Below are 16,205 nucleotides of genomic sequence, written 5' to 3' on the forward strand. Positions count from 1 at the left end.
AACAGCATGTCACTACCCGGGCTCCTGGTTCATTTGGGTGGAACTGTTCTCCTCCCCCATTTTACAGATGGGGAAGTGAGGTACAGAACAGATTAAGCTGTCCAAGGTTCCACACTGTGGCTGGGCCAGAAACTGAACCCAGGTCTCTTGAGTCCTAGTCCAGTGTCCCATCAACTAGACCACCACCATCCACGTCCCCTTGGGCCAATCATACTCAAGCCCAGAGAGCACCACAGACACATTGTTTACTATAAGATTTATCAATAGCAAAAGGACTCTCCAAAGTCACGCAGTTATAATAAGAGAATTAAATATATTCACCATCACCCGCATTGCAGCATATGTTGTCGATGGGGAACATTCTCTTTGAGACACAGAGGATTCCAATCCTGGCTGTAATGCATATCTATCCAATCCAGCTATGCAAATTCTGCTAAGATGGGATTCCCTACGGTCACTAAACATCGCGGTTGGAAAAGACACAGCCTTTCCCCTCTGGATTCCATCTGCTGCTTTATACAGTCTTCAAAAGGCTCAGCCACATAATTTGCTGCTGAGTTTCTCATTTACAGAGTTGTATGCGGCTTTCTTTCCTTTAAGGCCACCTTGCTTGAGAACTACATCTCAGAGCTTTCAGAGACCCGCAAAGAAGGTCTGAGTATTTCCGGTTCTTTGAGGAGAGACGAATGGAACAGGCAAAGCTGTAGGAATCTCAGGTTTAGGGTGTCCCTGAATCTGCAGGCCACCGTTTTCAGAAGCTTTAATCTGGCCTGTACAATTGCTCTGTTGTTATACTTGTCTAATGACCCTATTTATGGTCACTCCAAACTTGTCATGCATTGAGGCCGTGTATAGCTTCAGCTTACGTCACACTGCCTCCGAGCCCCCTCCCTCCCAATAATGACAGCCTGCTATCCCATTTCTGTACATGAACTAGAAAACATGAAGTAGTTAATGGAATAGGGGTAATAAGGACCAGTCACAGCTCTTCAAGCTCAGCTCTTATCCAGTTGCAACATTTAGCGAACTTGTCATAATATACACTGCACGGCTTGCACTGGAAAGGCTTAGGGGTGGCTCGGCATCTTTTCCAGAGGATTCTGAAGAGAATGGAGCCTACGTATGATGTACAGGACGCTGTCAGCAGGTTAGGGAATGATTCATCTTCATACCCTCTGGTCTCTATAATCAATTTTCATGCTATCCTGGGGATTTTCTGCTCAATGCCAAAAAGCCCACATTTAGGACAGGGACTGAGGGAGAAAGAAAGAGGGCTCTCAGCATGGTCTCCTTTATCAGGTGTTAAAGCCAGTCCTTTAATTAAACTCTACATCTTGACTGAGCAATGCAGAGTCATAATGGTGAGCATAAGTGTTCCCCAAGTTAACTATTAAGCACACAGTCATTTCCTATTGAACAGCATTATTTAGAGGGGGTGAACTGACTGACACGGTCACTTGTTCTGATAGGAAAGTACTAAAAACGGGCTATTCCTGAAGTAGAGAGAGAGATCAAGTAACAAATATTTGCATCTCTCTTGATCATCCACAGTCGTCCTCGAAGCAATGGAAAGAGCTTTCAGTGATAACTTGTTTTAGTATTTGCTAGGGTTATAATCTCAATGGCGTTCAGGCCAGGAACAAATGCATTCTGCTAAACCTTTCAGAGCTGCCAGTGGTCCCACAACAGAAAGCGAAGTCTGTGGCATGAAGGCCTGTGGCCACCGTCTTCCAGACAGACCCATCACAGCAGAAGGGCAGGGCCATTACCTGAAAACATCCTGGTCCTAGTGGTTTGTGGTGGTGTTGTCCCACTTGGAGGGGATCCAACCGTGAAGATCACTGGGGAAGGGCTCACAGAGCCCCCAGCTCTAGCCCCACAGTATAGGTTTCCTCCATAAGCAGCAGGCGGAGCTACAGAGGAAGAGTGAAAAGGAGCAGCTTTTACCAGGATTATTACTCAGAGGACAGGATTCCTCTCCCCACAACCTCAAGCTGTTCCCACCCATTCTTTTCAGATTCCACTGCTTCCTTTCCAAGCATCCCACTGACAAAGGAAATGACACAGGCTTGCATACAAATAGGGCGCAACCAAGGAGCACCGGCAGCGTTACATGGCCTCACTGCCAACTAGACTGCCGACTCCTGCAGCTCTTCAGAGGAGGACCCCTTCCACACGCTACTTCCCAGTTGGGAAATGGAGATCATATGTCCCCCTATCTCAAAGGGACACGGTGAGGGTGAAGGCACGTTTGAGCTGCACTTTGAAAAGCATCCGATGCTTATTCAATTGTCCCCGTTAAAATATCCATCATAAAAAAGACCTCAGAGATAATAAGTAATAAGGATACCCAGCTCTTCCACAGCGCTTTTCATCCCTAGGTCTCCAAGTGCTTTACAAAGGCAGAAGCATTATCCCCATTTCAGATACAGCAGTCAGTTCCTGCTCCCAGGCTAGGAGACCAGAGACCTCCCACTCACACAAAGCCCTGGAAAGCAAGAACCGGGCAAGGCCGCATGGCCTCCCCTCATACCTGTGATCTCCATTGGCTTCTCATTGTTCAGGCTGTCGTTGCTGCCAGCTTCTGAGATCTGAGCCCCAAAGGCAGCCTTGAGAAGCAGGTCAGTGAGGCGGCCGGTGCTCAGAGATCTAGAGAGAAAATTAAAGGTGAAGCAGGAAGACAAAGACAGTTTCAGGAGGGGCTGAGGTTTCAGTGAACTTCCACTCCCTAATCTGCACCATTCTGCCTCCCTGCCCGTTCTGCACATTGCACGGCAAAGGGCTTAACGCTGAAGCAGCTGTTGGCCTGTGAGGCTCTTTACTCCGCTATATCAGAACCGTAGGGGCATCTCCTGCTGGAACAGGGAACGGTTAGCAGCACAGCTACCTGCATCAACACCTTCCTTTCGTGGATCTCTCCTTCCCTCAGCATTCACCAATGGAGCTCTGCCACAGAAACGGTTTCCTTCAGACCTCACTCCGTCCTCTGCAACAAACCCTGCCGCCTCCCCCCGATAGACAGGCAGAACTGCAACACTCGATATGGGGCTATTCAGGATGAACCCAGGAGAGAGCTGAGCTCGCACCACAAATGCCATGCTGCTTCAGGAGGATAATTAGAGAAGACTAATGACAGCACAGTAGGGTTAGGCCCTGAAATGGCCTCAATGGTAGGACACTGCAGGAACCATTTCCAAATGGAGCAATCGGTGTGTTCGTGTAACTGGTGGTAGTCTGGTCTAACTGACTGAGCCTGGATCCCAGCTGGGTGAAGGGCTGGGGTCCTAATCCCAGCTCTACCACCAATTTGCTGGGTGGGCCATTCTCCTGGTCTAAATTTTCAGGAGAGCCTGGTGATTGTGGTTGCTTCAGTTTTGGGGCACCCAACCTGAAACACCTTAAAGGAGCCTGATTTGCAGAGAGTGGGTCTTCATCACCGATTGAAGATCAGGCCCCTTTATACAGCCAAAAATTAGGATGCCCAAAATCACTAATTTAGGTCATGGTCTGCCTCTGCCTGCGAAGCCTATAGAAGTCAGGGTAGTATGAGCCTGCAACACAGGCGTATTGTGAATATTAGCTGATGACTGTAAAATGTACTGTAGCCGTGAGTGTGCACGATATGACGTACTTTATGACAGAACACGCCGATATCTCACCTGCCCTTAATCTCTTCCACTGGCCTCAAACCCAGGCCAGCCTGTTGGCAATGGAAGTGCCCCATCTCCTTCAGGTCTGGCAGAGTCTTGTTCCGTGTCGGGGTCATCATGACTCCCTGCTGGGCCAAGAGCGTGAGCAGGTTCTGGGAGCTGGGGGTTTTGGGGAACTCAAAAGGGGACATAGCCTAGAAAGGAGAGAGTTGGGGTTTCTCGCTGAGTTATTTGTAAATATTCTCATCAAGCTGGTTTGGGTTTTTCTACATGAAGCTGTCTACACAAAACTGTGACTGAAACCATCTCGGCCCTCCCCCCGCCCCAGAGGAAAGGCAGCTGTCGCACACATTTTTGAATTTTAAGTGCTGCTTCAGAGCTGTGCCTGACTGACTCAGTTCCCTCCACTGCAGGGGCCTCGGACACTGGGGGCAATTCAACCTCTCCTGTTCTCTGTCTTTGGCTCAGGACCAACGTAGTCTCCTGAAGACTGAAATGCTCTAGCCTAATCCAACTTCTTGGGCTGAGCATGTTGGTGACGTGTTGTGGCCTATGATAGACAGGAAGGCAGCCTGGAGGATCTGGTGGTCCCTTCTTGCCTTAAACTCTGTGAGCTCTCGGATATAAGTGGAGACCAAAGGTAACCATAGCATCCGCTTCACAGGCAGAAATCAGGTATCCCATCTCTACTGCTACCACCCTCAGGATGCCTGCAGGGCAAAACCTTGCGTTGCAAGTCCAGCTGCACTGTGGAACTCAGCCCCACACAGAAGCCCACTGCTATGCCTCAGTCCTAATCTGTAGGGATAGGGCAGCTCATTTGCAGGGCCCTCTCAGACCCTTGAACTCACTGCTCAGATGCTGATGCCAAGCGAGATCTGTCCACTAGGAATAGGAGCATTGACTCATTGCACACAGATGACTAAATAGCCCTTGAGGAACAACTAACCAGCCACGGCAAATCCAAACCAGTTTTATCTAAACACAGTTAGTTACTCCAGAATAACCCACCAGACTGAGCTGCAAGACACAGTCCACAGAATACCTTTGTAGGGGAGCCCAAGATAGTTGGCAAGGGACTTCTCTGCATGAAGTCAGACAGCTTTGGTGAGGACCTCAGCTGTCGGCAGGGCTGCAAGCCATGAACCTGCAGGGGCTGACTGACCGGAGCGTGGCCAAAGTGAGCAACTAGAGGGTCAGAGTGCTGCTTGGTAATCTTCTGCCTGCAGGAATGCAAGTCTGACAGGTTGGGAGCGCTGTGAAGCCGGCAGCCCATCCCTCGGGAAGAGTGGTCAGGCACTGAGGCACCTAGAGAATCCGAACACCCCCCACCCCCCACACACACAGTCATTCTCCGGTTCTAACAATGGGAGCTGGTTTGCTCTCAGGACCTACACGGAAGACTTAAGAAAGCAGAGGAGGCAAGTTTGTCCTTGGCACCTACAGATCAAATCCTTCAATACATGGTCAAGTCCAGACTCTGTTCTCAGCAACATGCCACCAAACTTCAGGCCTGATTTAGGCTTTGACCTGTGGGTGCATGAACTCCAGGGGCTCATGAAATGAGGGGGCATCATTGCTCAAGTTCATCTGCTGGGACCCTGCACATTGTCAGAGCTCTCTGGCCCAGCAAATTAGCAAGGAGGGCTTAGGAGAACATGGGGGTAGGGAGGAGGAGGAGGAATCAGGACTTCCACTGGGATTCCACACCGCACAAACCAGTAACTTCCAAGACACAAGCCAGAGTTTCTATCATGTGCAATCCACAAGCACCATTAAAACATGTTAATTTCACGGCCCTGTGGTATAAGGACAGCTGGGAAGCGGCGGGGGAGGAGCCAATGGGTAAGGATTCTCTTCTCATCACAAAGCATTTCCTGTCTGAGCCAAGCATCAGAGAAGGACAATACTGTACCCAAGGCCCTTTGGAGAGCAAATTTCTGATGTGTCCAGCCCCTTATTCATGTGAGGCAGGCAGAAAGAGAAGAGGAAGATAAACACAATATGGACATACCAGGCATGGGGATCCTGCTTCTCATTTCTGCTCCAGGTGGGGAGAAGAAAACAGTCTGGCCGGGCTGCTCTGGAATTGTTCCAACTTTAAGGGGGACACAATCAAAAGGTTTATACAGTATTAGGTTTTCCCAGACAATGCCACAACCACTTTAGATAAATAAGTTTCACCGCAGACCCATCTGAGCGCAAGACGCACTTAGACAGCTACCTCTCCCCTTCTCCTCCCTCAGTGTAGGAATAAAGGACTGAAAAGCTCCAGAGAAAGGAGTTTGAGAGCTTTAGGAAGCTTGATCAGAAGCTCATCATAACAGACTGGGGTCTAATTAGAGAAATCAAATAGGAAAAACATTGACTCCCCACCTATTTGAGTCCTGTAACATGGGATTGGAGACTTCAGAGATGTAAAGGATCTAGTAAAATCCAAGTCCGTCCCTTTAGCTAGTTCTCCATATCACAACACATGCAGAACAGGGCTAATCTTATCCCCAAATGCCCTGCCCTTGAATTGCTCTGTAGCGTCTGGGTCAGATTGTCCGATACCGAGAAGGCTACCCCTGGGGATTCCACTGACCTTGCCAAAATACTGGCCCCACTGAAGTCAGCAAGAGTTTTGCCATTGATTTGAGTGAGACCAGAATGTCACCCCCTGTTTGTTAATCAGTAACGACACCAAACCCTGATAAGACCAAATGTATAATGATTGGGATGTGGACCCAACTCTGAGGTAAAATTCATTTTAACTGAAATCAGCACTGGAAAAGATTCTGGATTCCCAAGACACACAACTGGGGCCAGATTTTCTAAAGAGCTCAAAAGCCAGCAGGTCCCTTTGAGAACAAGGGGGAATCCACCCTCGCCCTCCCCAGATAGCAATGGGAGCTGCTGGGTGCTGATGAGTTCTTTTGAAAATCTGGCCCTTCTTTCTTGCATTTCTCTGCCCTTGCCCCTCGTTCGGGACAAGGCTGCTGCAGGACAACAGACCAAACAAGGGCTCAGTGCAGCAGCTGAACATCGGTTCCTTTCATCAGCAGGCCCCAAGCGAAGATCCACTGGTTACTTCACCACGGGAAAGGCTGATGGGCAGGGCCCAAGGAAGCAGTTGAAGCCTTTCATTCCGAACTCGTTTGCCTTGCTTTCAAATGTAACATGAACATTCTGATTTGCATGGAGCCTTTCACCAGAGGACTGCAAGGTGTTTCCCCAAGCACTAAGCAAACCTCATGTCTCATGCAGCAGACGGGTATTATTATCCGCGTATTACAGATGGGAAAATTGAGGTACACACACTTGTCAGGCAAATCAGCGCCAGGACCAGGGATACAACCCAGCAATCCCAACCCGTACTGTAACCATTAGGCCATCTTCCTTTTTTCTAGTGAAATGGGGTGCCCTTACCTGGCTGGCACCTTACCTTGCGGGGATGGTGTGTAAGGCTTAGCACCGCCGAAGGAGAACCGTCTGGGGGATGGCACAGCTCCATGCTCTCCAGAGAAAGGAGGGGAAGCACCGATTTTAGCAAACCCAAGAGGGCTTGTACTGCTTGATCTTCGGACTGTGCCAGACCTTATTGGAAACAGCAATAATGCACAGGTTATTCAAGATGCCACTAAAGAGGGGCAACGAAAACAACATCACCACACATTTGAGCTCACCCAGCTACTTTCCACCAAGCCAAATCTTCATTAATTGTTTATGATTTGTATTGCAGTAGTACCGAGGACCAGGCCCCACTGTGCTATGTGCCATACAAACACAGAACAAGGAGCTTACAATGTAAGCTGAAAAAAAGAATACAATTAGCTTAGCTATAAAAGGGAAATCAGGGGGTTCTCATCGTTTTTAGTCTCTCTCTCTCTCTCTCTCTCTCTCTCTCTCACACACACACACATATTTACAGCACCCTCTTGGAAGCCAGAGACTCAGATCTTTCATGTTTGTTTTAATAACCATCAAAAACGTCCAGTGATTAGTTATCCTAGTTGTTGCCTATCAATGTTGGGCTGCTGGTTAGAGCAGACTTTTAATTAGATAGCTTCATAGGCACGCGTGGCATTGTACAATAGGTGAGCTGTGCCAAATGAGTTACTGCCTCAGAGAGCTTTGAGTCATGTCAGGAATGGGTACAAAGCAACACAGAGTGGTGTGTGGCCAATACAACTGGAATGACTGAGTGCTACACAAGAATTTTTTTAGGCTCAGATTTTCAAGAGAGAGTCCGAGCTACTAACTCCCTTCAGCTCCCTTGAAAAACCTCAGCCTTAAGGAGTAAAAATTACACTTATCTATCCTCCTAAAGTATTCCCCAGATCCTGCAAACAAATAGACGGGGAAACAGAGTACAGTGGATCCATCAAAACCTTGATCCTTTAAAGAGACAGGAATACTGGTTTTGGTATCTCACTCTATTTTTTCTTTACAGGAAAAAATAATTACACACACGCGCACATCAAAGAACAGAATGTTTTTTTACCAGGGTAACCTCCTTCACCAAGATTCCCTTCTGCAGCCATTGGGAATGGCACTCAGACTCCCCGAATAACCAAAAAAACCCTTTTCTCACATGGAATCCCTATTTTCACTCTCAGTCATCTCTTGCAAAAAAAAAAAAAAAAAATCATTTTCAATCAATCATTTCCAAAAATACGTGGTGGTCGCAAGCCACAGGTGGCTTTTTTGGAAAGGGATCGGTGAGTGATTTGAAAGAACTACTCAACTCAATGCATCATACCGTCATGAATACACACTATACTTTCTCTCCTTTGTAAGATTAAGGTGCAGGTATGCAGGCATATGTAATCTGATGGCATAAAGATTCTACTGGTGTGAATATACACTTTACTCGTGAATGATGAAGCCAAGAGGTCATATCAAATAAATGCCATTACATTCTTTAAGAAACACCATTATATGTTTCATTATGCCACCTGCTTTACAGGAACAATGCCTTAAGTGGAACAAGATTTAAAATATTTACTGGTACTTTCCTGCATGTCATGCTGCATATAAAAATACTCTAAAAAAGCTTTTCTGTAAGTGAAGATGTTCCAAATTTATAGCTCTGGTATCGTCCAACTGACCTGGCCTTGAAATAAAATTATGGATTACATCCTCCCCCCCCAAAAAAAATTATTTGTGGCACACAAACATGAAAGAGAAGCCTGGCACAGAGAAAAGATTTTTAGACCCTTCAATGGGATCCAGAAAGCATTTGTACTCCATATGGTTTACTAGGTATCAGATCTCAATAATATCATTGATTCAAGACTGAACGCCGTCTGCCCTGAACTTGCTTCAGCATAACTTTAAAGGGGCTAGTCCATCTTTGAACCATAAAAAGAGAAGAGTTTAAAAATGACAGCGGCTTGAAACTGCGTGGAGACATGGAACATTAGAAGCAGTCCTGTGAGAGAGATGGAATTAGCAAGCAGAGAGCAGGTGAGGTGGCCACAGATAAATGCAAATTACCACATGGTTATCACTACCACATGTCACATCTGGACACAGACAAACTCCGCCCACCAGGTACATACCTTCCAGTCACACTGCCAAATTATCTCATTAACTGATAAAACTTTTAGTCTGTTTGCATCACGTGGTCCTAGGTCATTTGGTAAAATGGTCAAAGTTTGCCCCCCCCAGATACCTGGCATTCAACTTTCCCTGACTTCTGTGGGAGCTGTGAGCAAGTAGCCGAGAGCCAAATTTGGGTCTAAAACTTTAAGACGTTTGGTCAAATGACTGATAAGGAAGACCAGCCATTGTGGTCACTGTCCTTCTAAGTATGCTTGATAAGATTTTCCCTCTGTTCTTGGAGGATGTGCACTGAACCTGCTGCATGGAGGAAGAAACCAATTTACTGAGCACAAGGCTCCTGGAAACAAGGATGCTGCTCTGCATGAGCCTGATAATTTTTAGAAGATACAGTGGGTTTTCTTTAGATTGCAGAGATTATGTTAGTCTCATCATTGCACCCATGCTAAATAAAGCAGCCTAACACAATACTTTAATCCGACGGTAGGCTATAGTTTGTGAATCTGAACCAGCAATTCCAGGCCCTGGTATCCACATCACAGGTACACTATCTATATCTGCAAATTTTCCAGATCCTTGACTTTGCAGACAGCAAGGATTATTAAGGGGGATAGTCAATTCTTTTCTTATGCTTAACTCCCAGCAGCTGCAGCAAGCTCGGCTCCAGGAAATAGGGGGCATCTAAGAGCAGAGAGGCGTTTAGCCAGAATGTAAGAATTTGTTCAAAAAACTGGCACACCATGATCTGTTTGCTGACTCCCGGTTAGGTCAGACTGACCCATCACATCTCAGGTGTTATCAGCCTTTGCAAAACGGGTTGAGGCCTCTCGGCAGACCAGTCTGACAGGAATATCAAACCCCCGCTGAAAGCTAACCCTAATGAATGTAAACATAAAAGAAACTCACCTTGGCAAGAAGTCATACTTCTGCTGAGACTTGGTTCTTTGCTTGCTGCTTACACGCCACAACTTGTCAATAATTTGAACATATTCCACCTTTGGTACGTGGGCTTTCTTTAAGGTCTCGTGCTTCTCGTATGCCTCTCCTTTCAATTCATTTTTAACTGGGAGTGCCATGGTTAAGCCACAGGACAAGTCTGTAAGACTAGCGTGTGTGTGGCAATCTCAATAGACAGAAGTCAAGTGCTCCTCAGAGGTGTGATCCATCTATGCAGTATGCAAAGCATCACTCCCATGGTCCAAGACTAATATCCGGTTCATCCTGATTGGTTCCCCAATGTGCGCTCTACCTCGCAGGCATGAATTGCTCATGCACTAATTGTGTTGTATCATCACATTAACATGGAAGTGTCACATAGGACACATCGTTTTGTGGTGTGACTAAGCGTGTGAACAGATTTTTATAAAAATGAGTTTCAATCATTTTCAGTAGTTTGACCAAAAATGTCTAAGTTTTAGCCATTTGCCAAATAAAAGACCATTTTCCCTTGGATGTTCCATCAGAGAGATTGATCTGACAGTGGGGAAGGGACATACGGTGCCCAACTCCTATTGAAACTTGAGAGGAGCTAAGTAACTAAGTGTGCCTTTGAAAATCTTACACACACACACACACACACACACACACACACTCTTACAGCGCTCAGTCACAAATAGATTCTATTACTGGTGTCAAAATGCCACAAACAATGTTAGCACACGGCATGCTGGGCTGCCCACCTACTGCCAGGGAGAGGGCCCGCAGTACAGGAAATTGTGCACAGGGATGGAGATGGATCACACTGTAAAACCTTCTTATGATATAGTCAGTGCAGATCTGGAGGCTCCTGCAAGGAGCAGGAGGTGGCATTACCTCCTGCCCGCACCTTGGCACTTACTGTGGCAAAGCATGTTGATTGGGAGACTGTAGGTTCTGTTCGATCCGCCGGTAGTTGTGGATTTGCGTTGGGACCGGGATGGGGACAGAGTGCTCGTACTTGCTGCTGGAAAACTGGCCTTGCCGGCTGTGGAATTCAAAGAGAAATAAAGACTCTTGTGAGGAGACAGTGTTTAATGACACAATCTAATGTATTAACTTGCTTAAGCGACTGTCTGCAGGGCAGCATCCACCTCGCTCCTCTCCTCAGGTTGCGAGTTTGTATTAGAAGAGCCATTAAAGGAAGGGCCACCTCACACCTCCAAAAACCACTCACCTCTCCTTCCTCAGGGCGATTCCCGCCCACTGATTGTGTTAGAAACATGATGCACCACACCCGCCAGGAAAACTAGACCTCAGCTATTTCAAGCTGCATCCAGCCTACTTTCCAGCAGCCTCAGAACCACAGCCAAGGAGCACATCACTGAACAAAGGCTAAACCGCAGCTGCTTATAAAGGACACTGGCCAAGAGTCACTTGTTGCCCAAAGCTACTTGCGACTCATGCAGCAGCATCGCCAAAGAGACGGCATCTCCACGAGTCTCAGCATTCCTAGGCAGACACACAACCCTGGGAATATGAGCACGTCTGCAAGTGAACCAAGTGTGGGGCGGTCGACCTACTGGAGAGGAAAGTCGCTATACAGTGTGTGCAGAATTCCCATTGAGGTCAAGAGGAGTTGAGTGTTTTAGACTCATCCTGCAAACTACAGATTGCTCTCCAGTTAAGTCTGAATAGGGTACTCAGTTCAGGCTCCAATACTTATCCCCTTCAGCTAGCAGTTTTCTCCATTATTCTTTGCCTATATACTATACTGCACAAAACGAAGAAAACGCACCCCTGTATGATTAAACTAAGTAGCTTCCTAAAATCCTTTCCCAAATCCTTAGGTCTTCAGGGAATTCCAGGATTAATTGCCATGGCAGTGTCACTCACGGCAGCCAACCCCAAATAGGTAGCTGTTGCACGGCTACAGGAAGATCTTATCAGCAATGGAGGTTCCTGTAATCTTCTCTTGGTCAATCTGGGACACAGAAATCACTGCCCTTAGGAAATCTGGGTTCACCTTGTAGAGGCTACACGGCCAACAGTTCTACTGGTACATAACCCACACCAGAAATGCTTCACACAAGCAGAAGAGGAAACAAGAAAAGTAAAGTAAAGAAAGAGACTACCACTGCTGTCTTATACAGCTGCCAAAAGAAGTTAAAGACCAAAAAGCACGTTTTTGCAAAGGCCTCCGCAGTTGCTGGTGACAATGTTTGGCCATGCCTATATGCTGTAGCTTACTGGCAGATTTCCAGGACATTGTTCATAGCCCATGAAGAAGTCACTCACCACTGGAGCAGCACCAGTGGGCTGAAAAAGACCCTCTCGCACAGCAGGAAGACATAGAAGTGACCCACTTTTCCCCTTTTCCTCCTTAACATCTACCGTTTGCTAATTCTATGCAGTTCTAGTTTCTGTTCTGTATATTCATATTTTCTCCAAACTCCCAGGGATGTCAGCACAAGTGCTCCAGAAACAGCAACTACAGGATCAAGAGCCTGGTTTTCAGGATGCTGAGCACCCACACTTCCCAATCAAGTCTATGTGAACTACTGCTGCTTCGCACCTCAGAATAATCAGGCTAGGAATGTCCCATAAGCTCAGCCCCACAACAACAAGCTAGTGCGTGTGCATGCAAAAGGAGTGGGGAAAAACCAGGAATGATGATGTAGATTTAAGGTCCAGGCTATTGAAGCGTTTGTCAGCAGAACAGCGACACTTTGGTAAGGGGAATTTACAGGGCATATCATACAGATGGATACACGGGTGCAATAAGATATAAATTGAACGGTGATTTGGCTGAGATATCTGGGAGCTAACGTAGAGCCGTCTGTGGGGGCAACAGCTGAAGTTTTAAGGGATAAAGGATTGACTCTTCACCTTGCAGGTTGCCTGACTGACTGAACTTCTAACCCAGGCCTGCATCTTTCAAAGAAGAGAAGTTACTGAGTCAAAGAGTGGCCTCATATAAGAGCTACTGTATATCAAGTCCCACTACGGGCCAACCTTCCATACTGCATGTATGCTGTAAACGAGGAGGTCAAATTTAGATGACATGCAGGGAACTTACCAATTGATTCAGACAACAAATAGCTGGTAACTAAACCTGAACCTAGTACGTATTAGACATTGGAAATATCTGGAGGTCTTTCAAACCACAGCGGTCCAGAAGTTCTCAGAGCCCAACAGATCAAGAAGGAAAGAGAGTTCAGCTAATTAGTTGTAACTAAAAGTGCTCGGAGAGAGTGGCATTAAACCCATCAATCTGAGACACAGCAAAAGTAGTACATAGACACAATTTTATGAGACATCTTCAATGGGGAAGTGATTGAAAAAAAGCCTAGCAGTTAATATGGGTTAATCCTGGTCAGGTGACATTCTAGTTAACGTTCAGGAGCGTAGTTCCAGAAAGCACACTGACATCTGGAGGCAAACACTTCTCTACCAGCCAATCTCAAACAGCCTTTGCTATCTGTCCCATTTGGGCTGCCTCCAGCGCTGCAGGGAGGGGCGGGAGAGGGAGGTAAAATGCTGATTGCAAGACAAAAGGTACAAACAAAGGGAGAGCTCCAGCCTGCTAAGAAGTGGTGCCAAAGGGAGAGTGAAAAGCCAGTGTTGCCTCCTGCTGCCAATGGCATGCAGTGAAGCGCTGAAGGCCTGAGCGACATCACGCAGTCAAAGGGCAGCAGAGCCCATGCTCAAGTACGGTGAAGTGAAGTGAAGACACCTTGCTGGGACCAGCTCAGAAGCACCCGCAGGGTGGCTGAGGTCCCCACATACTCCGTTTTGTTGGGGTGGAGTGGTGGGTCCAGTCCTACATTACAGTGGTCTCTTCCCCTTCCTGGAAGGGTAGATAGTTTCTCTTTGGGGTCTCTGTAGACGCAGGGTTTGAGGTCCGTTCCACACAGGCTACTGGGAATGAGTGAGTGGGAGTGGGGTAGTGGCATGCTAGACCCTCATGTAACTAGCAGTGATTTTCCACCTTCCACGCCAATGGGACGCAGGCATCCTGATTTGGTGGAGAGAGGGCATGGTGAAAAGCGAGCTAGCATTTGCAATGACCTTCCGTGCGTTTCCACCCACCGCTCTTTAGGGCAAGCCCGAATCCTCTAATGAACACTGATCCCATGGCTGTACACGAATCAGTTAAAGAACAAGCTGTTAAAAAGCTTAGCAGGTGACGGCATGAGAAGCCTCATGCAGTTAAACTCTGAGCCGTGGTACGTGCCAGCCAATTAGTCCGATCATGTCAGCAAGGCTTTGAGCTCTATTTCTTCCCTATGTTTATATGGGTTTAAGCAATGGCACGTAATTATGGGCTCTCTCTGGGTGAGGAGCATTTTCACAATGCAAGGCTGGGACTTCTTTAGCATTTTAAGTTTTTTCAGGGTGAATTTCCCCACTCATAAGTGGTGCCCGGTCGACAGGTTAAGACACGCAAGTCCTCCCTGTTATTCAGAGAGCAAGTGCGAGCTTTCTTATGCCAATGGACCACCTTGAAGGGTGGGAGTCAATCAAATCAGTCTCCATGTGCATTCAATCTTTACGAGCAAATAGAGACAAGGAGAGTCACTGGTGGAGCTGGATTTCGGTGTGTGGCCAGCTGGACTGTAAACTCATTTCACATGGGCCGTTGTCAGCCTAGGCCTAGCTAGATTTGAACCTGTGACCAAAAGGAGGAAGGTTCTTGACCACTGCTGTTCCCGTCAGCCGAGCCAGTTATACCAATACCCACGGCAGTTCATCACTACAAACCGAACAGCTCTATCTGGCAGCAGGACCGACCCGTCTCAGGTGTGGAGCAGAGAGCTGCTTGGGGTCTTACGCAGACTCAAAATATCTGAGCTGGCCGAACCGCCTCCTTCGACGGCAGGAACAAATGGGGAGACAACCTTCCCACAGATTCAGCCGCCTACCCACCAGACCAGCCACTCACAGCCGCAGTACTGTTGTGGCCTCAGAAGATAAGACAAACTCCATCTCGCAGCCTCTTCGCAGCAAGGCGGCTACATCTGTGGTGGGTTCCAGCACTGCAGTGAGCAGCGAGGTCCTTTCCCCTAGTTAAATACAATGTTCTTTTTTTCCTGCTCCACAAAGACAAACAAAAATCGCTCCCAAATAAGCTACACAGACACGTGATGCAAGCGAGGAGCTGCCCTACGAAAAACATGGTGGTATTGGAAAAGCCCCAGCCAAAGCAGTGCCTTTGGGCTCCTGTGACGGTCGCCACCGTGGCTGGCACACTGGGGATTGAACTAGGACTCTGCAGTGCTAAAAGTGAGAGTGGCTACAGCTTGAGCTAAAGAGCCAAGTTCTCTAGCTGTAACACTTGTATTCTCCGTGGACTAGGCACAGAGGGGGACTCCACCAATGGGTTGCACTCAGCTCAGTCTCACATCTGTGTAGTATTAGTAAAGTTCTGGATGGGGGCTGAGGGCGCTCCCTGGTCTCCAGAGCACAGGGGGTTAACTCCAGCTCAGATTCCTTCTCCCCTTGCCTTTCTTGGTGGGGAGGGAATGCCTTTGAGGAGTTCAGGCTCCACATCCAGGACTGGGCTGAGCCTGAAGCTGCTGAGTTTTTCTGGTTAGTTTTTTTTATTGTAGCTGCTGCCCTTTGACTCGAGGACTCAAGGCCAAGCCTCACTGTGAGGTTCTGACTCCACCCCCAAATTAACATTGGTGGAAAGACGCCTTGATTTCAGCAGGAGTTAGATCAAGACCTAAAACTTGTTTTTTTGGGGTGAACAATCTCACCAGCTTCCCTCTTACCCTGCCGGGCTGGGAGAAGTGCTGTACGGGGGCGAAGGGGATGGGGTCCTTGCCTGGCTCTCCACTCCGGCTGAAGTCACCAGAGAACTCCTGGAAAGGGAGAGAGAGAGTTCTGTTAGAGCCCAGGGGGCAACAGCACTTCCCCGCTCCCTACCACTCCCCCCAGCTTTGCCCCCCAAGGCTTCGAGTCCTTTTCACATGTGTCGGAATGTAAGTTAACTGTGCCCCGGCACACGCTGTGGGAAGCAATCCATTCCCCTCTCCTCTCCTTTGCCCTTGCCAGGGGGCCTCAATGTGGGTGTACATGTAATTTCTG

General features: G+C 47.7%; 1 protein-coding gene across 4 annotated transcripts in view; it reads right to left on the reverse strand.

Annotated features, from left to right (window-relative positions):
- Positions 1 to 16,205, reverse strand: part of ULK1 (unc-51 like autophagy activating kinase 1) — a 99,211-nt gene that overhangs the window by 13,091 nt on the left and 69,915 nt on the right. For all 4 annotated transcript variants that reach the window (XM_077835448.1, XM_077835449.1, XM_077835450.1 and 1 more), the window contains 8 exons: positions 15,890 to 15,979; positions 11,035 to 11,160; positions 7,078 to 7,229; positions 5,665 to 5,748; positions 4,696 to 4,958; positions 3,660 to 3,844; positions 2,534 to 2,649; positions 1,770 to 1,913 (listed from right to left, as the gene is read on the reverse strand). In XM_077835448.1, the coding sequence (XP_077691574.1) occupies positions 1,770 to 1,913; positions 2,534 to 2,649; positions 3,660 to 3,844; positions 4,696 to 4,958; positions 5,665 to 5,748; positions 7,078 to 7,229; positions 11,035 to 11,160; positions 15,890 to 15,979 (1,160 nt within the window). The remainder of the gene's footprint in view (positions 1 to 1,769; positions 1,914 to 2,533; positions 2,650 to 3,659; positions 3,845 to 4,695; positions 4,959 to 5,664; positions 5,749 to 7,077; positions 7,230 to 11,034; positions 11,161 to 15,889; positions 15,980 to 16,205) is intronic.

The sequence above is a fragment of the Eretmochelys imbricata genome, chromosome 15, assembly GCF_965152235.1.
Source record: "Eretmochelys imbricata isolate rEreImb1 chromosome 15, rEreImb1.hap1, whole genome shotgun sequence".
Lineage (NCBI taxonomy): Eukaryota > Metazoa > Chordata > Testudines > Cheloniidae > Eretmochelys > Eretmochelys imbricata.